Genomic DNA, 26,909 nt, shown 5'->3' with positions numbered 1-26,909 from the left:
TGTCTGATATACTCTTAGGGAAGGATGTTACTGTATTACCATGTTATTGATGACAAAGCAGCCTCAGAGAGGTTGGGTAATTTTTCAGTCACACAATAGAGGCATCAAGTTTGAGCCCAGATTTTTGTGACTAAAAAGTCTAGGCTTATAACCACTATACACTACTCGGCCTGAGACTGGAGTGGCGACAGAAGATCTGGAGGTGATCATACATGCATAATAGTAGATGCCTGGGAGGCAGTGAGTATACTCAAAGAAAGTGAGGAACAAAATAAAAGAGCTGAGCTCGGAGTTTCTAAACTAACCCATATTTAGGGGGTAAACTGAATATAATTAATAATATAATTCTAAAAAGCAGGCAAAGAAGTATAGGATACCAAGTAAGATGAGCTTCAGGGAGATCAGGAAAAAAGAACCAAAAAAAAAAAAAAATCCCATTAGATGTAATAATAAAAAACAACAACCATTCCTTGGTGACCTCAGCCAGGCAATTTTATTGGAATGATAATAGAAAAGTTTGTTTGTAGTGATAATGTCTGATGAAGAAGTGCATCAGTCCCCCATATCTGTAGGAATTCATTCCAAGACCCCAGTGGATGACTGAAACTGTGAATAGTCCTGAACTATATATATATAATTTCCTATGCGTACATACCCTTTTCACTTAAAAGAAGCATTTTATGCCCTCTCTTTGGCAGACCTGACTTGACACCATCACTACTCTTGTGCTTTGGGCCATTATAAAGCAGAATAAGGGTTACTTGAATACAGCACTGTGATAGTCTACTATCTGATAACTGAGGTGGCTACTGAACTATAGGCAACTGAAACCGTGGAAAGCAAAACCATGGATAAAGTAGACTACTACATAGACCAGTGATGGCGAACCTTTTGAGCTCGGCGTGTCAGCATTTTGGAAAACCCTAACTTAACTCTGGTGCTGTGTCACATATAGAAATTTGATGATATTTGCAACCATAGTAAAACAAAGACTTATATTTTTGACATTTATTTTATATATTTAAATGCCATTTAACAAAGAAAAATCAACCAAAAAAATGAGTTCGCGTGTCACCTCTGACACGCATGTCATAGGTTCGCCATCACTGACATAGACTATAAGCATACACTACTCCTAGAACAGTGGTTCTCAACCTTGGCTGCACATTAGAATCACCTGGGAATCTTTTTAAAATCCTGATTTCTGGGCCCCATCCTCCGGAAATTCTGTTTCTTTGTTAAGGGGTGGGGCCACAACATTAGTAACAAAGAAACAGAATTTCCAGAGGATGAGGCCCAGAAATCAGGATTTAAAAAAGATTCCCAGGTGATTCTAATGTGCAGCCAAGGTTGAGAACCACTGTTCTAGAAGCTGGACTATGACAGAATGTAAGAAAGGAAATCAAAGTCAAGGTTTGTTTTGTTTTTCCCAAAATGAGAAAGACTGAGACATGCTTACTTAATTGCTAAAGGGAAAGAAGCAGTAGACTTTGGGTAAAAATACCAGCAATAACTTAATATTTAGCTTACGATTTTAAATGTGATACAAGCAAACGGTAAAACTATCAAATAATGAGACAGATTTTTTTTTGAGCTATAGAATTAGAGAAGTACCTATTGCAGAGGAAAAAACAGGTCTTAATTTTAGCAGCACTACTTTCAAAACTGGCCAGTTTTTACTGATAATCAGTAAACAGAAGTCCACAGTGCTTTGTGTCAACAAAATAACTGCATAATCATTACAGCAAAAAATGTCAAATATTTGTGATGTTTCCTACCATATGAAGGGAGCTCCATAAATATAATACTCTTAGCTTCCCTCTCCCACATTCACTAATCCGTCCTTCTGCACCACTCCAGCAAGTGGCATGACAAGTATATAGAATCTGTGCCTGCTCAGAAATCTCTAGAGCAGGGGTCCTCAACTACGGCCCGAGGGCCACATGCAAATACAAATATTGTATTTGTTCCTGTTTTGTTTTTTTACTTCAAAATAAGATATGTGCAGTGTGCATAGGAATTTGTTCATAGTTTTTTTTTTTTTAAACTATAGTCTGGCCCTCCAACGGTCTGAGGGACAGTGAACTGACCTCCTGTTTAAAAAGTTTGAGGACCCCTGCTCTAGAGGGCAGCTCCTCCGTAAGGAAGCCTGTGGTATTCCAGTGCTGCCTGAGACTAGATGGCTGTGCTTATCAGTTTAATTCTGGAGATGAATTATAGAAGTCCACTGCCTGACATGAGTCATGATCTCCAACACCAGAATTATCAGCAACACAGAACAGGTGATTTTTGCATCTATCTGCTGGACCCCTTTCTGTGTATCTTTATTAACTCAGATCTCAAAAAAGAAAAGCCAGAGCCATTTTTGGGGTCCCCGTCAGCCCCTATATTATAGTGCTCACAAAATATTAAAATTGTTCATGGCAATAAAGTAATTTTTGTCTGAAACAAAATTTAATTTTTTTGAACTAATGATAAAAATACAGTGGGGCCTTGACTTACGAGTTAAATTCGTTCCGTGACGGAGCTCGTAACTCAAATTACTCGTATGTCAAATCTTAAAGTGAACGAGTGAGACACGTGATGCTGGGCTGATGTTGTGGCGTTCACTGTGACGTTTGCTGCGCCAACTAGCGGTGGGGTATCTGAAGCTGGCTCGTAACCCGAATTTTAGCTCGCAACTCAAAGCAAAAATCGGCCAAGAGATGGTTCGTATCTCGAAAAACTCGTTAGTCGGGACACTCGTAAGTCAAGGCCCCACTGTAACAAGGAAGGAAGATGCCCAGGACACAGTTACCCATCACCCATATAGCCAAATAAAAATACTGAAAAAGATTATTAAATAACAATAAGAATGGTAGCCTAACACTTAAATCAAGGTTTAAAAAAAGTGAACATGAAGACAATTCCTGGGAGAACCAAGTCACACATTATGGATGACAAACAAAACAGTGAAGACATCCCATCTAGTGTAATAGTCCAAAGAACATTACCAAAAGCCAGAGACAAAATATACTGTGAACGAAATAATCCCAAAATAGCAAATTAGAATCCACACTAGATGAGAAAATGAAGACATACAAAGTGAGAAGACTCAACTCTGTAAAGATGTCAAATTACCTAAATTAATATATATATTTTAACTCATAACAACAGGTACCCCATCCACCTAAAGCTAGAAAAGCAAGTTGTTGCCATTCCCTGTGCAACAGGGTATTTAAAAATCTTTGAGTAAAAGCACAGTATTATTCTATTGGCCTTGTACCCTTTCTACCTGACTAGTTCTGAATAACTTTTGGCAGATTTCTAAATTCATATCCACCTCAGAAACTATTAGCCATTAACGAAAATATTCTCTTCAAAAGAAGGTAATACATCGGACAATGAAATACCACAGCAATAATAAAAAAAGATCTACAATTCCATGCAAAAACCTTGATGATGTCACAAATATTAAAGTAATAGAAGCAGACACAAAGAGTACATACTGTTTGATTCTTTTTATAGATAGAACAAATAACTAACTGAATTTAGTCAGTGCTATTAAAAGTCAGGATCATGGTTATCCCTGAGTGAGCAGGACTGAAAAAGGCATGGAACGAGTTTCTGGGTGTTGGCGATCTTTTTGTTTTTTTATCTAGGTGTTTTCAGTTTGCAAAATTTCATTAAGCTTACATTTATAATATGCATACCTTTTTGTATTCATATTATATTTCAATGTAAAGTTTTTATACCAGAATATAACTTCAATTGTTATTTGAAAAATAACAATTTGTAAAACTTTGGAGCAAACAATGGCAGGGTTATAGGAATGCATATTCAGATTCCCAAAAAAGCTACTTGAAGATGACAGTTCCCATCAATGTCACCATCACTACCTCATAGTTACAGATTCCTTATGGTAAACAGTATTTACATACTCATTTTCCTTTAGTCTCACTTTGACTCCATCCTTAATTTGCCTCCCCCATTCCAATTCCTTTAGTTTATATTTAAATGAATTAAGCTGTACAATCATTACAACTTTTCCTTCTGTCATTACCTTTGAAAATAGCATATGCTATAAAAGACACATCACAAATAATATGCTTTACAACCTTAACCAGTGAAGTAAAACCAGAATTTTCAAGACAATATCTAACTTAGAAAAAATTTAGGCAATAGTTTTAGAAGGTAAAGGATGCTTGCAAAAGTTGCAAGATAATATCAAACTTAAAACCATAATAATTTCCCCCCAAAACTATTCTATCTTTTCCTAAAAAGAATTCTTAATAAAGGGTACCCATCCTTTGCTAGAGCCCAAGGAGTCCCTTTTCCTGATATTGTTGTGAGTTCATTTTATCTGTCTGCATTTCCCTGAAGTGACCCAGCACAACTGCACAAAACTGTGTAAGGCAAAGTGGTATGGGCAACAGAACATGACTGACAAGGTACCCATGAGCTGAAGATCCTGAACTTAACACTTTCTCTCCTCATCTGCGCAATCTGAGACAACAGCTGTCCTCATTACTGCACACACTACAAGGTATGAGGTCAAGGGCTCAAATGAGGAAAGAAATGAGGAAGGATGGAAAGTAAAGTTCTGTGCAGGCATAAGATATTATTTCCATCAATGTACACCCCATAATGTGACAGGAGAGTTTCTTTTTTTTTTTTTTTTTAAAAAGTATATTTTTTATTAATTTCAGAGAGGAAGGGAGAGGGGGAGAGAGATAGGAACATCAGTGATGAGAGAGAATCATTGATCGGCTGCCTCCTGCACATCCCCTACTGGGGAAACCTGGGCATGTGCCTTGACCAGAAATCGAACTGTGACCTCCTGGTTCATGGGTCGCGATGCTCAACCATGAAGCCACGCCGGCCAGGCAGGAGAGAATCTTAAATACAACTTTGGATTATTTCAGATGTCAGAATCCAGTATTGAAACATCTTAAAATATAACAATTATATTAGGTTGAACCATATGAAATTGTTGACTTATAGGACTAAAACAGAAAACTATTGGCAATTTCATATTGGTTCAACTTAATAGAAAACTTATAAAAACTTTATTTTTTTATAAATAGGTTTATTTTTAAAAAGCTAAACTATAATACCTCGGGTTTGGGCAGCTTCCTTTAAAGCAGCTAGAAGGTGAGGCTTCAAGTTATCCAAAATAAATCTTCCTTCAAGGCCTGGGAAAAGGGACCTAAAAAGTGAAAGGACCACAGCAATTATAATCTTCTAACACTTCTAAAATAAAATAATTAAATAAGTTCAAGCCAATTAAATGTACTATTTTATATAAATGAACACACACATCAAATCACACAATAATATTTCTTGATCAAATATTAATGAGCCTTCACTTTAAACCATGAGGGCATCATGCACCACATGCATATCCAGAAATACTCTATAGACATTTCAGAATAAAATTAATTTTATCTTCTGAAATGCCAATATACAACCTTAGCTATAAAGAATTACTTAACTTTATTTTAATTCATTTAAATTTCATAATTCATTGACAAATCTTAGTTATTATTTGCACTTAATAACCATTGCTTTCAGTATTTTGTTATTAAAATTTCCAAAAAAAACCCCAAACAATTGCTAGGAGAACTTTTTTAAACTTGATTTTAGAGAGAGAGGAAGGTGTGGGGGAAAGAAACATCTATTTGTTGTTACACTTATTTATGCATTCATTGGTTGATTCTTGCATGTGCCCTGACCAGGGATCAAACACACAACCCTGGCATATGGGGATGATGCTCTAACCAACTGAGCTACCTGGCCAGGGCTCGGATAACTTAACTGATAAACGTGAATATTTTCACTTTAGGATGTAAAAATGTATCCATTCATATTTAAAAAGTATTATATTTCTGCAAAAGTCTTCCTTATTATAAAAATCTACATCGATAATTGATGAATTTCATAATAAAGGACTGTAAATGTGGGCAGGGGCAGGAGTCTGTAAGAGTAAATCCATATTTTTAAAAGTGTGGTCTATACCTTGGATAGTCTTCTGAGGTAATATAAATAACATCTTGATCTGATACAGATGAGGAGAAGGGAATAAAATTTCCATTTTGTAAAGGTAGCAGCTCCAACCCAAGCAGTTCACTATAAGCTTGGTCAGACAGCACGAATTCTAAGAGGTGAAGCTTTTCTTCAGCACTACCCAGGTGTACAGACTTCCTCAGCACCTGCCGCACCCACGCAGGTGTCACCTTCCGCACAGGTTTCTCACTGGAGACAGTGAGCTGCACGGCTGCAGCCAGATTCGCTGGTACCTTGACAATCTGCTTTCCTGAGCTATGGAGGTAGTTGAGCACAGTCTTTGTGTGTTCCAAACTTTCATCAAGTTCTGAGAAGTAAGCCTGCTCCAACTTGACCCAGTGATTGCTAATAGAATAAATAACTGCATTCTGGAACAGCTCGCTGAATAGAGGCTCTAATACCGGTTGCCAGTGCACCTTGACTTTGTTCACATCAGGCCAAAGCTTATAGATTATGTCAACTGACAAGGGCAAATCGGAGCTCTTCTTTGACTCCAGGCGTTTTATAGAATCTAAGATCAGAGTAGCATAGGCTTTAGGGACAACATTCATGATCAGAAATTCATTCCATAAGGCAGCTGGATCTCTCCACTGGTCCAACTCTCTCCATTTTATGCTTCTGCGATTGTCAGTCAGGCCAAAGAACCCACTGATGTGAACTGGAAGGCCCGTTTTACTCTCCTCGCCAGGAGGCAAGGGAAGAAAACAAAATGCTTTTCCTGAGAAATCAGATGTTGCTCCTTTTTCTTCATCATCTCTGTTTGATAAAGACATAGCTATTCCAATGGTTGGGACGAATTTCAATTCATCAGCTAAAGAATCAAGTTTACTACTCATTCCTCGCCCACCCACACTGTTACACACCAACCAAGATGTCTTTTGTGTGTCCTTCGTACTCTCGTCTTCTAAAACTATATTTATATGATATGTTACACAGGTTATGCTATTGCTTGGAATCTTTTTACAATAGTTACTTATAGCAGTTTCCAGAATCTTGACAGAATTTGGCCGTTCCTGTTTCAGGGCCTTATTCTCACTAGCAGTCACTTTAAACACTAGTTTCTCTGTTCCATCAGCCTCTCGGACATGTAAGGAGACATCCTGCACACTTTTTAGAAACAGCAGCACTGTGTCTGCATCTGCCCTAAAAGATTCAAACAACTCAAGAACCTTTTGCTTATTGTAGAGGTTACTACTAAGCTGAGAAGGTTGTAGGCGAAGAGGAAAACGGAAAAATGTTCCTGGAAAATGGCCGTTTATAAATGTTTCCTTGGAGCTTCCAAAAATGCCAATAAATGGTGCAAACTGGTCCGAAAGTTCACTAATTTCTTCACTGTCATTTTTGAGATTCCAACATTGACCTGATTCGTGCGGACCAAAAAGTGTTTGATGAGGATCCAACATCCCAATCTGGTCACCACTAAAAATACAAGGAACATCTGTAAAAAAAATTAAAAAAATAAAAAATAAATAAAATTAAGCAGTCATGATCAACTCTGAAGTTTAATGGACAGTTATAATTACACTTACAATGCATAATTACTATAAAAATATTACACCATTTGCAACTGCATGGATGGAACTGGAGAGCATTATGCTAAGTGAAATAAGCCAGTCAGTGAAAGATAAATACCACATGATCTCACTCATTTGTGGAATATAAGGAACATTATAAACTGATGAACAAAATAGATACAGAGGTAAAGAAGCATCAGACAGACTGTCAAACTACAGCGGGAAGGCGGGGGGGCGGGGAGTAAGAGATCAACCAAAGGACTTGTCCGCATGCATATAAGCATAACCAATGGACACAAGACACTGGGGGGGGAGGGGAGCGGGGCGGGGAGGAGGGCATGTGTGTGTGTGTGGGGGGAGGGGTAAGGGTGGCTGGGGGGAAGTCAATGGGGAAAAAAAGGAGACATATGTACTACTATTTGTAATACTTTAAACAATAAAATAAAATTTAACTAAGTTTTCAAATTAAAAAATAAAAATATTACACATGAAAAAGCATAAGCCATAAAGTGACTCCAAAACAGATTTATCTAAAGAAAAAAACTAAATTTAGCACAAAAATATAATTCTTTGAACATGAATAATGATTTCTCTCTTGACTCAATAAGTATCAGCATAAAGATTATACATGATTATTATGAAAACCTAAGATATATCTCCCAACACTTATTAAAGAACAATTAAAATGTTTAAAGAGTCATTTGATATCTACACTCAGACACATTTTTTGTATAGCATGACCGCTAAATTGATATAAATTGCTTCACCTGTTCTTTAACCAAAGGCAAAGTGATATTTAACCCTGGCAGAAAAATTAGACATGTCAGAACTGCTGTACCGTGAGAAATCCTTCAACATGGTGCCTTTAAGGACTTCCCGAGGGTAATCTGGATGTTTTGCCTCCCATGCTGACTATAGCACCTAACCTTCATGCATGATGCAACTCCAATGAAGTTCACCTTTAATATTTTTTGTCATCAACTGCAGGCTCAGTTGTCACAACCACCAATTCCTAAGCTCTCATGTATTTAAAGCCAGAAATGTTACATCCACAAACCTAGCTGCGATTTAAATTGGTCAAAAGTGTGGTCTGTGACACCCTCGTCCATAGACTGTGTACACACTCCTATTATTAAAATTACTAGAGGCCCAGTGCACGAAATTCGTGCACTGGGGGGAAGGGGGGTCCCTCAGCCTGGCCTGCACCCTCTCCAATCTGGGACTCCTTGGGGGATGTCAGACTGCCGGTTTAGGCCCGATCCTGCACCAGCAGTTGGACATCCCTCTCGCAATTCAGGACCGCTGGCTCTTAACCACTCACCTGCCTGCCTGCCTGCTTGATTGCCCCTAACCACTCTGTTTGCCAGCCTGATCACCCCCAACTGCCTCCCCTGCCAGCCTGTTTGCCCCCAACTACCCTCTGCCACCGGCCTGATTGCTCCCAACTGCCCCCTCCCTCGCCAGCCTGATTGGGGTTGGGGGGCCGGTTGGGGGTTGGGGCTGGCCATGGGGAGGGGCTGTGGTTGGTGGACTGGGCAGCCACCCCCCCAAATGGGTTGGGGGGTGGCGATCGGGGCCAGTGGCCTGGGGGAGGAGCCATGGGTGGTTGGCCAGCCAGCCCTGCCCCTGATTGCAGTGGGGGGGGGGGCAATCTGGGGTGGGGCTGGGCAAGGGAAGTGGCTTCAGGAGATTGGATGGCCAGCCCCCCCCCCATTGGGGTGGGGGGATCAGGGGTGGGGCCAGCCTGCCCCCTCCCCAATGCTGTCCCAGGCAGGGGGAGAAGGTATTTTTCAGACATAGCACAGGCACCACAAGTAAAAGTTGTGAAGTTGCCAAAAAAAAAGAGCAGGCCGGCTGGCCAAATACCCCCTCTCTTCACCCCCCCCCCCCCCGCCAGCCCCGCCCTTGATCAACCTGCCCCACCACAATAGGCCCACAGCCCCTCCCCGTGGCTATCTGCCCCGCCTGGTCCCCAGTTCCTTTCTGGTCCTGCCTGCAGTCCTGGTCCCCCTACCTGGCTCAGCCTCCCGTCTCCATCCTGGCCTCAGATGGCCCCCTTGGCTCCTGGGGGCTCTGTCCTCCCCTCCTAACCTGGAGATCTCAAGGAAGGTTATGGCTTCTCAGAGACTCCTCGACAGCCCTGTCACTCATGTTCACACAGGGAAGGGGTGCATGTGACAAAAGCAGCTGTATAAATGCGGGTGCAGGGGCAAGTCCTCCGGGGTCACTTGGACAGTTTGCTGATGATGCAGATCAGGGCCTCATTCTCATCCTTGAGGCGCTGGTTGTCAGCCCGGAGATTGGACAGGCCCTTCAGCTCCTCTTCCAGTTCAGCGGCCTTGCACTCCAGGGCCCTGCACTCAAATCTTGCCAGCTCCAGGATGGCCGGCCTCTCTGCAAAGTGCTCTTGCCTCTGCATGGCGCGCTCCAGCTCCACCTTGAGCTGCTCCAGCCGCAGCATGGTCTGGGACAGGGCCTCACGAAGTCTCTCGTTCTCAGTGTGCAGCTTTTCGTAGAGCTTCCTGAAGCTCTCTCAGGCTCTTCCAATTTGGGCTGGGGTTTGGGGTTTAGGTCCTGCTGCCTCTGGAGGGGAAGGGCTGGATTCTAGGCTGATGTCTACTGGCTTCACCTTCTCCCCCTTCACAGGCCCTCTCCCCTCATTGCCAACTCTGCGGTGCTCCCTGGAGGCCTGTGGTCCCTGTCCCTGCCCCTCAGGCACCTCTACTCTCTGGGCAGGGCCATCAGAATTCTTAACCCCAGGGACTCAGAGCTGCCAGGAAGGGTCCAGGCCAGGGGTGGGCAAACTTTTTGACTCGAGGGCCACAATGGGTTCTTAAACTGGACCGGAGGGCCGGAACAAAAGCATGGATGGAGTGTTTGTGTGAACTAATATAAATTAAAAGTAAACATCATTACATAAAAGGGTATGGTCTTTTTTTTTTTTTTAGTTTTATTCATTTCAAACGGGCCGAATCCGGCCCTTGGGCCGTAGTTTGCCCACGGCTGGTCCAGGCTCTGAGCGCCCTGCTCTTGATGTGGATGGGAGAGTCTGATCAGGGGAAGGCCTGCAGGGGGAAGGGGCTGCGAGGTTGGCTGCTGGCCCCACCCCCTGATCAGGCGGTGTGCTGGCTACAGTGGGCATCATAGCAACTGGCCCAATAAGGGCCATGTTCTGCCCGCTCACCACTCCCCAGTCCCAACACCGCCTCCACTGCTGGGCTATCAGGCCTTTGGGATCACCAGCTCACAGCACCTGCTTTCCCACAGGCCTGAGCCTCTCAGGCCTGTGGGAAAGCAGGCACCGGTGACTTCACCTGCATGCATGTGCGCCCGGCCGGAGGCTGATGGAACGCACTGCCCGCTTGGGGCCGCTCACACCTGGGCGGGCAGGTCGCGGGCACTGCCGCCACCGCTACTGCCACTGCTGCGGCTGCTGCTGCTGGGGCTTGAGGCACTGACGGAGACTGCCGGGCATGCCCGCGACCTACCCACCCCGGGTTGATTGCTGCTGCCGCCCAGGGTCCCGTCGCACAGGGGATACCGGGGCGGGTACCTGATCGCTGCGGTCCCACCTGCCAACCCCAGGTCCCCCGCGGGAGGGCCGGATGAGGGCAGGGCAGGTGCCCAATTGCCAGGGTCCCACCCGCCAGCCCCAGGTCCCCCGCGGTAGGGCCGGATGAGGGCAGGGCGGGTGCCCGATTGCCAGGGTCCTACTCACCAGCCCCGGGTCCCCTGCAGGAGGGCCAGATGAGGGCAGGGCGGGTGCCCGATTGCCAGGGTCCCACCCGCCAGCCCCAGTTCCCCTTCGGGAGGGCCGGATGAGGGTGGGGACCTCTGCCACCAGCCCTGGATGGTGGCAGGGCTGGCGGTTGGCACTGTCCCGCCCTGCCTGCAGTATGCAAATTAGCCGCCATCTTGGCTGGCGGTTAATTTGCATATCTCGCTGATTAGCCAATGGGAAGGGTAGCAAAGTTAAGGTTAATTACCATGTTTCTCTATTATTAGATAGGATGCCAGGGAGACATCTGACAATTGTACAGCATGACCTCAGATTAGAGAACAGCACTACAGTTAATACTACTGCACATAAATGTGATCATTCTCAAATGGGGAACAAATCCAGAGGGAGATGCAGATACTGGCAGTCTGCCAGACTCTGACTAAACAATTCATTCTTGTACAATAGTCTCCACACTTATGCCATTCACATATGTGCCCCATAATTAAAAACTGATCTGAGGGGTAATACTCAAATAGTTTAACACATGAACATTAATATTCATGTATAACAGTAACATAAAATTGTAATTTATGAATATAATTGTATTACATAAGTAATATGACTTAATAGAATACTATACAATATATAATAATGTAAATTCAATACAAAAATATAGGCCCTAACTGGTTTGGCTCAGTGTATAGAGCATTGGCCTGTGGACTGAAAGGTCCCAGGTTCGATTCCGGTCAAGGGCATGTACCTTGGTTGCAGGCACATCCCCAGTAGGAGGTGTGCAGGAGGCAGCTGATCGATGTTTCTCTCTGATCGATGTTTCTAACTCTCTATCCCTCTCCCTTCCTCTCTGTAAAAAAATCAATAAAATATATTTAAAAATATATATATAAGCTTACTAAAATTGGGCTATAGTGAGGGTGACCCTATGTCCCACTCATCTGGGGCCGTTCCAGTTTAGGCCAGTTGAGAATAATACACTCTCATGAGTGTCCCAGTTTGGATGATAAAGTATATCATCACCCTAGCTATAGTTATAGCTCTGCCAACTCAATCTTTCCTCCTGCAAGTTCAAAATGCAAAAACAATTTGAAACTAAACCATAATGAGGGCTAATTCCATAATTTTTTTTTATTACAAACTGTAGTAAATACTGAGAGCTTTGATTCTGGAAGAATAGCTATATACTCTTAGGGATGTCTATCCTAAGTTTCATGTATTTCCTGTTGTAACTATGAACCAGAAACCTCATATACTTTCTAGATTCAAAACATGATTTCAAAGTAATCTTAAAATACTCATAGGTTTAAGAGCAAAATTTTTATGAGAAAAATGTAGAGAAACCAGAATCACCTCAAAGATCTTTACTCTGTCAGTTATTTGATACCATTAAATCAGGGGTCCTCAAACTTTTTAAACAGGGGGCCAGTTCACTCTCCCTCAGACCGTTGGAGGGCCGGACTATAGTTTAAAAAAAAACTATGAACAAATTCCTATGCACACTGCACATATCTTATTTTGAAATAAAAAAACAAAACGGGAACAAATACAATATTTGTATTTGCATGTGGCCCGCGGGCCGTAGTTTGAGGACCCCTGCATTAAATATTACATTTTCTTCCTTAACCTCCTGGTATTTAAAAATATGTATAAGAATATGTGAGAATTGGTTTGCCTGACTCAAACATTTCCAGTGTAAAATATCTCAGAGTAACAATTTTGTGTAAGCATTTCAAGAGCTACATTTCAAACCCTATATAAAATGACTGAATATATTACACTGTATTATGATGACATTAACTTTTAGCATCATATGATGAAGTTTTGATATAGTTACCATGGTAACTTCTGAAAACTCAAAACACAGATATTTCATTGATACACTTTTTGCCACTGACCAAAATAAAATTGGAAAAAAATACCTTTTAAAACAGCATCATCTCTGAAGTTAACCAAATAAATGACTAACTACAGGTTAAACTAATTTTCAATATCAAGACTGAAACCAAATACTATACCTGTTATGTGATAGACAGAATTGAAGCCAATTCCAAATCTTCCAACCTTCAAAGGATCATCCTTCTTCCTGCTTCTTGCTATTTCTTGAATACCATGCCAGTCCTCTGGGGTGAAAACTGCATTGTTGTATACATAGAGAGCTGACCCTGAATGTTAAAATGCACATGCACATATTCAGAAAGTACACTAAGGTATTCAGCTCTTTTAAGAACTTCCTCCACATGAAGTTGCTTACTTGATGAGAAGATGAAAAGAAGTGAATGGAATGACTGAATTCTGCATTATAATGTCAACTGTTTTCAGAATAAAAATAAAGAACAAATTAATGGTAAAAATTACCAGCAAAAGGAATATAGCACTGTTGGCCAAAAATTCAAAAAGGAAAAATTAGCCCAGCTGGCGTGGCTCAGTGGTTAAGCATCAACCTATGAACCAGGAAGTTATGGTTCAATTCCCAGTCAGGGCATATGCCCAGGTTGTGGGCTCGATCGCCAGTGTCGGATGTGCAGGAGGCAGGCAGCCTATCGATGATTCTCTCTCATCATTGATGTTTCTATCTCTCTCTCCCTCTCTCTTCTTCGCTGAAATCAATAAAAATATTTTTAAAGGGAAAATTAAGGGTGTTATGGTACTTAAACAATCAAAATACAGGGCAAACAAGGAAATTAATCACTTCGTAAAATATGTTTCTCAATAGCATATTAATTTTTTTTGCAAATGAGATTATTTGTAAATATACTAAGGAGACTTTCTATCTGAAGAAACCTTATTATTATACTAGAGGCCCAGTGTGCAAATTCATGCACAGGTAGGGTCCCTCGGGGTGGCCTGCAGGGATTGGGCCAAAACTGGCAGTCCAACACTGCCTGCCACTCCTGCCTGCCACTCCCGCTCATCCAGGCCCCGCAGTGCCTGCCATGGGCTCGTGCCCAGTCAGTCCCAATAGGGAGAGGTTTGTGTCGCCATAGCGGCACTTGCCAGTTGTGAGCCCTGTGTCTGGTGCCTGTCCCAGGATGCGATTGGCCCTCTGGGTGGGTGGCAGGATGCCTTTGCCAGCTCGGGATCCAGATCTGTCCTGCTGACTTTTGTGCCGGTTGTCAGGAGTCACCTGGCAGCCGCTTTTATATCGTTTCTTCCTTGCAGAGCGTCTAGTGAGGGGAAGTGGCCATGGTGCCCGAGGCCGACTTCCAGGAGGCCAGTGGCACTGTTGGGATCATGCTGGTGGCACCAGTCCATTGGTGCCTGGCCCATTCTCCAGAGATTGGACCTACAGGACTACTGAGGGAGTGAGTGGCTGCCGCCGGGCTGGTGAGCCGCCAGGACGGGTCAGTCAGCTGAACGGTGCTCCCACTGTGGGAGCGCACTGACCACCAGGGGGAAGCTCCTGCATTGAGTGTCTACCCCCTGGTGGTCAGTGCATGTCATAGTGACCGGTCAACTGGTCGTTCAGTCATTCGGTTGCTTAGGCTTTTATATATATAGATTATTTCAAAAAGTGAACAATAATACAATAATCACCTTGTAAGTATTTGTTTTTGGCAGCTTCTGTATTTTTCTATACGAGGCACTACTTATATAATTTAAAAAGTCATTAAAGTGAGACATTTTTAAGTAAGCACATCAGGAGAATATCACCCTGTCTCTAAAGTAGTTCCTTTAAAAAGTTGTAATTATAATTCTACACAAAATATTTTTAGAACTCTACTTTTTGAGATTTATCTTCAGAATCTCTAATATTCTTTGAATATATTCAACTATAGTAACTCATCATACTTTAAAATAATGAACATTTTTCTTTGAAAATATTACTAAAGTATAACATACATTGGGCGGGAAAAGTAGGTTTACAATCTTGAGTATGCAAAACACAGAGTTAATTCTTATATTATTATTTATTAATTACTGTGTTATTTTCTATACAAACTATAAACCTACTTTTGCCTGACCCTGCACATACAATAAAGTACCAAGTTTTAAGTGTACAGCTTGATGTATTCTTACAAAGTGAGTAAACCTGTGTAACATCCATCCAAATTAAGTATAGAGAACATCCCCGCATCCCAGAAGCTCTTCTCATGTGATTATAAAGTCAAGCACACATATGCGGATGTGGGCCAAACATAGTTGTTTTACAAAAATGATGTGACTGCTATTTGTAAAATAGTCAAAGTAGGAATATGAAAATAGCCAAGACTGCTGAGGCTTTTTTGAGAAGGACAAAGAAAGAACACAGTGGTTAAAGTGGGTTCTAGAGCCAGGTAAGTTTGAATATCAGACCCAGTCTATGTTATCACTTCAGGCAAAATTAAAGCCATTAAGGCTCAGTTTCCTCATATGTAAAATAAGGATGAGAACAGTATCTGCCCACAAAGTGCTGAGGATCAAATGAGACAAAACAGATGAGGGACTCAGCACAATACGCAGCATTAAGACATAAAAGAGTCAGATATTATTACTGTTATAATTATTAGTAGTACAGACAGTCCTTGGGTTACACTGGACTCGACATACGTCATTTTGTGGTTACGTTGCCATCTCCCATTTATTTATATATAAAAAAAAGTTCCGTCATTTTGACATATGTACATATGTGCTTTATGTTTTTTATTATTTATTTACCACAAGTAAAGGTCAGGAATTGTTATCTTTCTTTTAAATTTTTTTTTACTGTTTCACTTCATTACTGCTGTGTATGTGCTCCATGTGAGTGACGTAGGTGCTTATGTAGGTAGGTTCCAACTTACGGCGAAAATCGTGTTACGTCGCACCGTAGAAACGGATCTCTGACGTAACCCGAGGACCTACTGTATATGATAATGTTAGTCTTCATCATTAACAAAACAAACATTATAGGAATATTGATAAAATAAATGCAACAGCTAATTCCAGCTGGTTTAAAAATGGCATCTAGCAAGCAGTGCCTAGTTCTGCCTGTTCCAAATGCCCATTAAAAATACCTAAGATGACAAAGAAATAAGGACCAACCACAAAAACTCACAACACTGAACACCAGGGCTGAAAATAAACCTCTTGCCAGAATCTAGAAAAAAACAGCATAACTATGAGGTCCATGGAAGGGAATTAGAAATCCAGCCACGAAGCACAGTGGCCAGCCTGAAGGAAGACCCACCCCTTCCTTCCTGCTGTAAACTAGAAAGCTGGGCAGCAGACCCTTTGCTGTCTGACTACTTTTATAAAACACTTGTTAAATTATAAAATAACAGATGCTTGTTTTTTTCAAATAAAAAAGTTATTTCCTATGATAAAGAATTTCCTCCTCACACACCCCCTCTCCACGGTCTTTTGGAGTGTCAAAACTACTCCCTATCCTACACATCAGTGCAACTCTAGAAAGAAGGAACAGGTGAAAAACACCCTGTAAGTAGAAGTGTCCTATCTGCTGGCTGTCAGAGCCCTTCCCACACACTGGCTTATCAGCATCATAACCAGGCAGTGCATATAAACAACCCCACTTCAGTGAGCAGAGACCTGGGTAAGAGGCAGGTAGACTTCTTAACTGGTTTCTGCATCTAGCAGGTATAATCTAGATATTGTTTAAGGTTTTTAATCAAGGTATAATTCTGATCCTGGAATGAAGAGAGGTATATTTTGCCTTTGCTCCAATCTACTTGAGTCACTGAATCTCTGCCTCCATCCCTGAGATCACTCCCTCATGCAACGGAGGACATCTTTCCCACACAGACTTTTGCCTTGCCTCAGGGGAAGACAGTCAGCACACCCTATTGGAAAACACCTTGCCCTGAGACCACTTAAGAGATTAAAAATAACAATTAGCCTCCAGGCAATAGCAACTACTCTACCCTGTTGAAAAAAACTCTTGCCACACCTGAGGACAATTGCCTGGGGGGCAATTCAGGTCAGAATCCTATCAGTCTGTAGGTAGCAGTGGTCTCTGGGGGCTTTGAGTCTAAGCCTGATCCGATTAGTCAGAAACAGCCTTTAACACTGTCCCGAACTAGAGATTGAGAGGTGTAGAGGATCTACCTAATACATTACTATTTGTATTATTAATACAAACCCAAAACAGAAAGCCAAAATGAGGAGACAAAAAAACAACCCCCAAATGAAAGAACTAGAGAATTCTCCAGAAGAAGATATAAATGAAGCAGAGATATGAAATTTATCTAAATCAGAGTTCAGAGTAATGATGGTAAAAATACTCAACAGCATGAAAAAAGATATAGTAACTATGAAAAAAGAACAGTCTGAGATAAATGACATAACACAAATAAAGAATACATTGGAAGGGAAACACAGCAGATTAGGGGAAGCTGAGAATCAAATCAGTGAATTAGAAGACAGAGTTGAAACTATCAATCAGGAAACCAGAAAGAAAAAACAATTAAAAAATAGGATGACAGCTTAAGGGAGCTGTGGGACAACGGAAATGTAACAATATTAGAATAGCAGGTGTGCCAGAATGCCGGAAGCCGGTCCATCCTTGCTGCTTGACACAGTCGCTGCAGGAAAGAAACATCTGCACAGCATATGTTTCAATGGACCTGGCATATATAGCATACTGTTCTTAATATGTTTGCTCCCTTTAGCGCCATGTGTTTTAACCAAGGTCACCTCTCCGAGAAAGGTTGTTTCCCCAGGTGGGGATCTTTCCCTGAGGTTAGGGAGGGGATACAACCCCTTAATTAAGTGCCAGGCGGGTAGTTAAGCTACATAATCTTTACTCCCTGGAATGGAGATAAGAAACGCCCTAACCTTTGTAATAGAAATTGACAGGATTAAAATCGGCTGGTATAAATATGGATGTAACAAGACAATAATCATCAGATCCTCATCAGATCCTCATCAGTTCCTAACCAGAACTCCGACCAGAACTTTGGCTGGAGATCCTGGCTATAGGTCCTGACTAGGCTGCTGATCAACTGAAGGCTGTCTTCCTGTCATTCCTTCTTCGCTGACTCCGTCCACACCTTTGGGGACCCCTGGACCCGCTGGGATTGGACCCCAGCACCAGAAGAGGCGGAAAGGGAGAAAGGCATGGAGAAGGTGTTTGAAGAAATAATGGCAGAAAACTTCCCTAATCTGGTTAAGGAAAAACTCACACAAGTTAAGGAGGCACAGAGAACCTCAAACAAGAACCCAAACAGGCCCAAGCCCAGACACATCATAATTAAAATGGCAAAAATTAAAGACAAAGAGAGAATCTTAAAGGCAGCAAGAGAAAAGAAAACTGTTACCCACAAAGGAGTTCCCATAAGGCTGACACCTGTTTTCTCATCAGAAACTCTACAGGCCAGAAGGGAATGGCACAAAGTACTCAAGGTAATGGAAATCAAGGATCTGAGACCAAGATTACTATATCCAGCAAGGTTTTCATTCAAAATAGACGGTCAAATAAAGAGCTTCCCAGACAAAAACAAAGGCTAAGGGAGTACATCACCACCAGGAATTCTGTAATGAGCAGAAGAAACAGAGAGAAACCTAGCCATACAGAAATATAATGGCAATAAATCAGTACCTATCAATAATAACCCTAATGTAAATGGATTAAATGCTCCAATCAAAAGGCGTAGGGTAGCAGAATGGATACAAAAACATAACCCAACTATAAGCTGTCTATAAGAGACCCACCTCAAAACAAAAGACACACACAGGATGAGAGTGAAGGAATGAAAAAAAAAAAATTCCATGCAAATGGAAAAGAAAAATAAGATGGAGTAGCAATACTCATATCAGACAATGTAGACTTTAAAATGAAGGTCATCATAAGAGACAACAAAGGTCACCATATAATACTAAAGGGATCAATTGAACAAGAGGATCTAACCCAACATCGGAGCACCTAAATATATAAAACAACTTCTAGAGGACTTTAACAGAGAGATCAATAACAATACAGTCATAGTAGGGGACTTTAACACCCCTCTGACTTCACAGGATAGGTCTTCCAGACAAAAACTTAACAAGGAAACAGAGACTCTAAAGGACACACTGGATCAGATGGCTTTAAAAGACATTTATAGAACATTTCACCCCAACGCAGCAGAATATACATTCTTCTCAAGTGCACATGGATCACAAAGATAGACCACACGTTAGGACACAAAACAAGTCTCTACAAGTTCAAGAAGACTGAAATCATATCAAGCATCTTCTCAGATCAAAGTGGAATGAAATTAGAAATCAACCACAGTAAAAACACCCAAAAACATTCAAACACGCCGAAACCGGTTTGGCTCAGTGGATAGAGCGTCGGCCTGCGGACTGAAAGGTCCCAGGTTCGATTCCGGTCAAGGGCATGTACCTGGGTTGCGGGCACATTCCCAGTAGGAGATGTGCAGGAGGCAGCTGATCGATGTTTCTCTCTCATCGATGTTTCTAACTCTCTATCTCTCTCCCTTCCTCTCTGTAAAAAATCAATAAAATGTATTTTTTAAAAAAAACAAAAAAAACAAAAACAAAAACATTCAAACACATGAAACCTAAATAGCATGTTACTGAACAATGAATGGGTTACCAACGAGATCAAGAAAGAAATCAAAAACTTCCTGGAAACAAATGAAAATGAACCCACAACAATCCAAAATCTCTGGGACACAGCAAAAGGCATCCTGAGAGGGAAGTCCATAGCACTAAAGGCATACCTAAAAAAAAAACACAAGAAAAATCAGCAATAAACTACTTAATCCTACAACTTAAAGAACTAGAAAGAGAACAACAAGAAAAGCCCAGAGTAAGTGGAAGAAAATAATAAAAATTAAAGCAGAAATAAATAACATAGAGACTAAAAAAAAACAATACAAAAAATCAATGAAACCAATAGCTGGTTCTTTGAAAGGATAAACAAAATTGATAAACCATTAACCAGACTCATCAAGAAACAAAGAGGACCCAAATAAATAAAATCAGAAATGAAAGTGGAGGAGTAACCACTGACACCACGGAAATACAAAGGATTGTAAGAAATTACTATGCACAACTATATGCCAACAAGCTGGACAATGTGGATGAAATAGATAAATTCCTAGAAAAATACAAACTCCCAAAACTGAATCAGGAAGAATAAAAAAACTTGAATAGGCTAATAACAACTGATGAAATAGAAGCAATAATCAAAAAACTCCCACCAAACAAAAGCCCAGTTCTGGATGACTTCACAGAAGAGTTTTACCAAACATTCAAAGAAGAACTAACACCTATACTCCTCAAACTATTGCAGAAAATCCAAGAGGAAGGAATACTTCCAAACTCTTTATGAGGCCACCATTATCCTAATTCCAAAACCAGATAAAGACACTACAAAGAAAGAGAATTACAGGCCAATATCCCTGATGAATATAGATGCTAAAATCCTCAACAGAATTCTACCAAATCAGATCCAGCATTACATTAGAAAGATCACACACCATGACCAAGTGGTATTTATTCCAGGAATGGAAGGCTGGTACAATATTCACAAATCAATAAACATGATACATCACATAAATTATAAGGCAAAAATCACATGATCATATTGATAGATGCAGAAAAAGCATTCAACGAAATCCAACACCCATTTTTGATAAAAACTCTCAGCAAAGTGGGAATAGAAGGGTCATACCTCAACATAATAAAAGCCATATATGACAAACCTACAGCCAACATCGTCCTCAATGGGAAAAAACTAAAACCATTTCCCCTAAGAACAGGAACAAGACAGGGATGCCTACTTTCACCACTCCTGTTTGACATAGTACTGGAAGTGCTAACCATAGCAATCAGACAAGAAGAAGAAATAAAAGGCATCCAAATTGGAAAAGAAGGAGTAAAACTGTTATTATTTGCAGATGACATAGAAAACCCTAAAGACTCCATCCAAAAACTACTAGACTTAATAAATGAATTTGGCAATGCAGCAGGATACAAAATTAACACCCAGAAATCTATGCCTTTTTTATACACCAATAACGAACTCACAGAAAGAGAAATTTAAAAAAAAAAATCCCATTTATCATTGCAACAAAAAAATTAAGATACCTAGAAATAAACTTAACTAAGGAGGTAAAAGACCTATACTCAGAAAACTACAGGATGTTGAAAAAAGATAGAGGAAGACATAAACAAATGGAAGAATATACTGTGTTCATGGATTGGTAGAATCAACATTATACTACCCAAAGCAATTTATAGATTCAATGCAATCCCCATTAAAATACCAACAGAATATTTCACAGACCTAGAACAAACTTTCCAAAAATTCATCTGGAATAAAAAAAGACCCCGAATAGCTTCAGCAATCCTGGGAAAAAAGAACAAAGTTGGAGGGATCACAATACCAGATATTATGCTATATTACAAAGCCACTGTTCTCAAAACAGCCTGATGCTAGCACAGAACAAACACAGAGACCAATGGAACAGAACAGAGAACCCAGAAGTTGACTCAAGCCATTATATTCAATTAATATTTGACAAAGGAGTCAAGAGCATACAATGGAGTCAGGATAGTCTCTTTAATAAATGGTACTGGGAAAATTGGACAGATACATGCAAAAACATGAAACTAGACCACCAACTTACACCATACACAAAAATAAACTCAAAATAGATAAAGGACTTAAGACAGGAAACCATAAAAATCTTAGAAGAATCCATAGGCAGCAAAATATCAGACATATGTCGTAGCAATATCTTTACTGATACAGCTCCTAATGAGAAAATAAACAAATGTGACTACATCAAAATAAAAAGCTTCTGCACAGCGAAAGAAACCAGCAACAAAACAATAAGAAAGCCCACTGCATGGGAGTACATATTTGCCAATGTTATCTCTGATAAGGGTTTAATCTCCAAAATTTACAGGGAACTCATACAACTTAACAAAAGGAAGATAAACAATCCAATCAAAAAATGGGCAAAGAACTCAAATAGACACTTTTTGAAAGAGGATCTACAGAAGGCCGAGAGACATATGAAAACATGCTCAAAATCACTAATCATCTGAGAGATGCAAATCAAAATGACAATGAGGTACCATCTAACACCTGTCAGAATAGCTGTCATCAACAAATCAATGAATGACAAGTGCTGGTGAAGATGTGGAGAAAAAGGAACCCTCATGCACTGCTAGTGAAAATATAGACTGGTGCAACCACTGTGGAAAACAGTATGGAGTTTCCTCAAAAAATTAAAAATGGAACTCCCATTTGACTTTTAAAACCTATCTTTAGCCCTTGCCAGGTTGCTCAGTGGGTTGGAATGGCATCCCATGCACCAAAAGGTTTCAGGTTCAATTCCCAGTCAGGACACATACCTAGACTGCAGGTTCAATCTCCAGTTGGGGCACATATAGGAGGCAACCAATTGATGTTTCTCTCTTATATCAATGTTTCTCTTTCTCTTCCTTCCTCTCTCGAAACATATAGATAGCCTCAGGTGAGGATTAAAATAAATCCTATCTAATAAAAGAGAAACATGGTAATTAGCCGTACCTCCGCTACCCTTCCCATTGGCTAATCAGAGCGATATGCAAATTAACTGCCAGCCAAGATGGCGGCTAATTTGCATAATGTAGGCAGGATGGGACAGCGCTATTCTGCCTGCCCCGCCTCCATCGGGGCCTGCTATCTGTGACCCTGATGGCAGGCGACCCCTGTGCAACCCGACCCAGGGCTGGCGGGCGTGACCCCAGCGATCTACCACAGGTGAGGCCCCCAAAGGGGAGCGGGAGATCCCCCGGCACTGGCTGGGACTGCTGCCCGTCAGCCAGCAGTCACGCCCCCAACAGGCCTTCCCGCCAGGGATGAGCAACTGGAGATCCCACAGCAGGAAAGGGCGGCCTGCAGCCAGCCCCCCTGTGTGCACCTGCCTGCCCATGGGATCGCTCATGCGATCCCACAGCAGGATAGGGTGGCCTGCAGCCAGCCCCCCTGTGCACCTGTCCCTGGGTAGCCCTGGCGATCCCACAGCAGGAAAGGGCGCCCCACCCTGGCCACAGCTCAAGGGAGAGTACAACATACAGTGGAGGCCAGGAGCCTGAGAGATCAACAGAGAGGGGCGCCTGCTCCAAGCCTCCAGGGTGTGGCTGGGGGCAGGCCCCCAGCAGACACACACACACTCATACACACATACACACACACACACACACACACACACACACACACAAAACGCCTGCTCTGAGCCTCCAATGTGGCTGGGGGCAGGCCCCCAGCGGGAACACACACACACACACACACACACACACACACACACGGCAACTGCTCCGCGTCTACATGGTGTGGCTGGGGGCAGACCCCAGCAGACACACACACACACACGGGGACGGCTGCACCGAGCCTCTGCTGCCAGACTGTGGCCATCAGTAGGACATCCACTGAGGGCTCCCGGACTGAGGGGCAGGCTTGGCTGAGGGAACCCCATCCCCCAGTGCATGAATTTCATGCACCGGGCCTCTAGTAAATAAATAAATAGCCTATCTCCAAGTATACTTATACACCAACTCAGTTAAATAACCTTGTTTCAAATATTTTTAAATGAAAGTCAAGGCTAGAAAAAAAAAATCATACAATTTAGGTAACATTTTACAACAAAATATTCCTACAATCTCTTCACTCTTTTGGTTCTCTAATACACACTAGTGTCAGTATGACAGCAGACCTAAAACATTATCACATAAAAGATCTGATTTAATCCTCAAAATAACTGGTAGTAAAGTTTGTTCTTATTACCATCGTATAGCTAAGCAGACTTAAATTAAGTGAGGCTCAGTAATCTGCTTAATCACCTTGAGTAAATATGAGGATCAGAGCTTCCACTCTACATACCAGTGCCCCCACTGTATAGTATCGGGACTTAAGCAAACGCCCCTCATAACCACAGTCGGTATTTTTTTAACAATGGTTACATTAAACCATGGGATCTCAGAACCAGGAAATCTTACTGGCTCAATCCTCTCATGACAAATGGAGGTGAGATGACATGCCCAAGATCACAAATGTCCCAGGAGTTAGGACTGATGTATTATGTCTCACCACATCTCTTTATAGAATAAAAAGATGCAGCTCTCATATCACAAATTTGGCCTAAGAATAAATCTATTAGGTATAAGAATTACTAAATGTTTAATGTTTAAATATTTAACAATAATGTTGATTACCCTCCTGAACCATAAAACATATTTTAAAAAAATATATGACTTACATCTCTTTAAAAATATGTTCAGGAAAAAGTCTGAATTGATCCTCCTTTTTCTCAATAACTTTCTATGTAATATACAGTCATTTGCAATCATCCTATTGACTTCATAGCTTCTCTGAAAATCATGATTTTTTTAAAAAAACAACACTTCAAAGAGTATAACTGAGGTATCAGGAATCTATTGGTTATAGTTTTCTTATTGCAGGGATGGCGAACCTTTTGAGCTTGGCGTGTCAGCATTTTGAAAACCCTAACTCAACTCTGGTGCCATGTCACATACAGAAATTTTTTGATATTTGCAACCATAGTAAAACAAAGATTTATATTTTTGATATTTATTTTATATATTTAAATGCCATTTAACAAAGAAAAATCAACCAAAAAAATGAGTTCGCGTGTCACCTCTGACACGCGTGTCATAGGTTCGCCATCACTGTCTTATTGTCTTTCGCTTTCCTTATTCTCTTATCTCCTTCAAAATTTCTTTCTAACCCACTTCAAAACATTTCAAGGGTATCCTAAAAGCAGAAGCCTCTTCTTTCCAAATGTAGAGAAGTGTTATATATATGGAAAAGGTATCTTTTTGTGTTGCTAACGATATAAGATACTCAAAAGTGACTAAATAGAACAAGAGGCTTATGTACAGTTGACCCTTGAATAAGGTGGAGATTAGAGGCGCCAATGCACCCAGTTGAAAATCTGTGTTTTACTTTTGACTCCCCCAAAACTTCAATGGTTCCTCAGTATCCACAGGGGACTGGTTTCAAGCCTCCCCACAGACACCAAAAAAGATGCCCAAGACCCTTACATAAAATGGCACAGAACAATGTATCCAGTAGGTCCTCTGCATTCGTATATTCCCACCTGTGGATCAAAATTACTATTTTCAATCCACAATTGCTTGAACCTGAGGATGTGAAACTCAGGGACACAGAGGGAAAACTGTATATTTATTAAAAAGAATCTGCATATAAGTAGACCTGCACAGTTTAAGCCTGTATTGTTCAAGGGCCAACTGGATTTACACTGCTTGTTACTTTGAGTTGAGATTTTTTTCTTTGTTCTCTAAAAATACCAACTAGCAGAGATACCTGCCCACCAAAAGCAGAGAAAACCATCTGAAGTGGAATGAAATATACCAAGAAGTGAAGTATGAGTGGTAATTAGACTGTTCATTAAACAGAGTATTATAAATCAATAAAAAGCACCTGTTAGTACATAAAACTTACTCCTAAATATTGACTCTTACCCTGATATTGTGCCATATCTTTTGACCAAAGAGTCTCTGTTCCATATTGAGTTTCATCATACAAAAATTTTACTTCTGTGGCACCAGCATCTTCTGCATTCTGAATTAATTCCTAATCAAGATATACACCAAAAATAATATTTCATAATACAGTAATCTACTGCCCATCTTTATATTTACCTATAATATTTAAAAAATAATTACATTTCAGTAAAGAAAACCCACTGCTTGCATCATTATCTTTAAGATCTGGTGAGGATACTACTGAAAGTAATTGTTACATACATATGAGTATGGGTGAAAAGACCATGAGTCCTTCTTCAATTACACATACTTACAATGCCTTTTTTAACTCGCTATTCTTAGCCTGCAACACAAATCCTGAGACTATTTACAACTCTGCCTCTTATTTACAACCTACCCAAAGCCTTCATACAAAAGAAATTACTCAAGTTCCAAACAACACAGACTATTTTGTCATTTGGGATAAATACCCATTCTCAAGCAGTTACCAAAAAAGATCTCATTTATCATTTGCTTACCAAACTTACCTTTCTCTTAGAAAAAAAAATCAGTCTATATGTACAGTATGTTGCATCTTGAAAACTTGAGGTTAGCATGTCTTTCTCCTATACTAAGATGAAAGTTTTTTGAAGGTCAGCACTGCCTTATTCCTTTCATAAAAAGGATAGTAATATTGTCTGGTGGATAAGTAAGTAGATGGGTGAATGGGTAATAAAAGCACTGTCATGTGAGAAAGGAAAGGGCAAACTACAAGATTTACACCCATCAGTAGCCTCAAAAAAATCCCCAGTCTCAACAACCCCAATCACTTTGGCACACCTACCAAAATCATGTTGGGAGTTCCACACTCTAAAATAAGAGTCCAACTGCTAGAGCCAATACCATCGTCATTAGAACTTGAAATGAACTTCAAAGATATTAACCCTAGTTTATTTTGGACCTTATCTAAAGTATAGAAAAGTCAATACATAGCAATTGCCTGGGTGAGCTGTGATTTAGGCCAAACCAAATCAGGTGGTTACATTTTAAATGGATGGGTCTTTAGAAACACAATAACCCATCTTGTTATTTTTACACTCACAAACCTCTAACATTGGGAAGAACTATATTTTAACTTTTCTGGCACCTTAGTATTACTAAACCTGGGGTGGGTTGAGGGGAATGGGCAAGAA

General features: G+C 40.9%; 1 protein-coding gene across 1 annotated transcript in view; it reads right to left on the bottom strand.

Annotated features, from left to right (window-relative positions):
- The window catches only part of SACS (sacsin molecular chaperone), a 95,590-nt gene that overhangs the window by 21,884 nt on the left and 46,797 nt on the right, over positions 1-26,909 (bottom strand). Inside the window, exons 6-9 of the mRNA XM_070409165.1 lie at positions 25,714-25,825; positions 13,311-13,457; positions 5,998-7,483; positions 5,097-5,188 (exon numbers count right to left, since the gene is read on the bottom strand). Of these exons, the coding sequence (XP_070265266.1) occupies positions 5,097-5,188; positions 5,998-7,483; positions 13,311-13,457; positions 25,714-25,825 (1,837 nt within the window). The remainder of the gene's footprint in view (positions 1-5,096; positions 5,189-5,997; positions 7,484-13,310; positions 13,458-25,713; positions 25,826-26,909) is intronic.

This window comes from Myotis yumanensis, unplaced genomic scaffold (genome assembly GCF_028538775.1).
Source record: "Myotis yumanensis isolate MYYU_CA2020_CCGP unplaced genomic scaffold, mMyoYum1.0.hap1 SCAF_3, whole genome shotgun sequence".
NCBI lineage: Eukaryota > Metazoa > Chordata > Mammalia > Chiroptera > Vespertilionidae > Myotis > Myotis yumanensis.
This window is presented reverse-complemented; position numbering and strand designations above follow the sequence as displayed.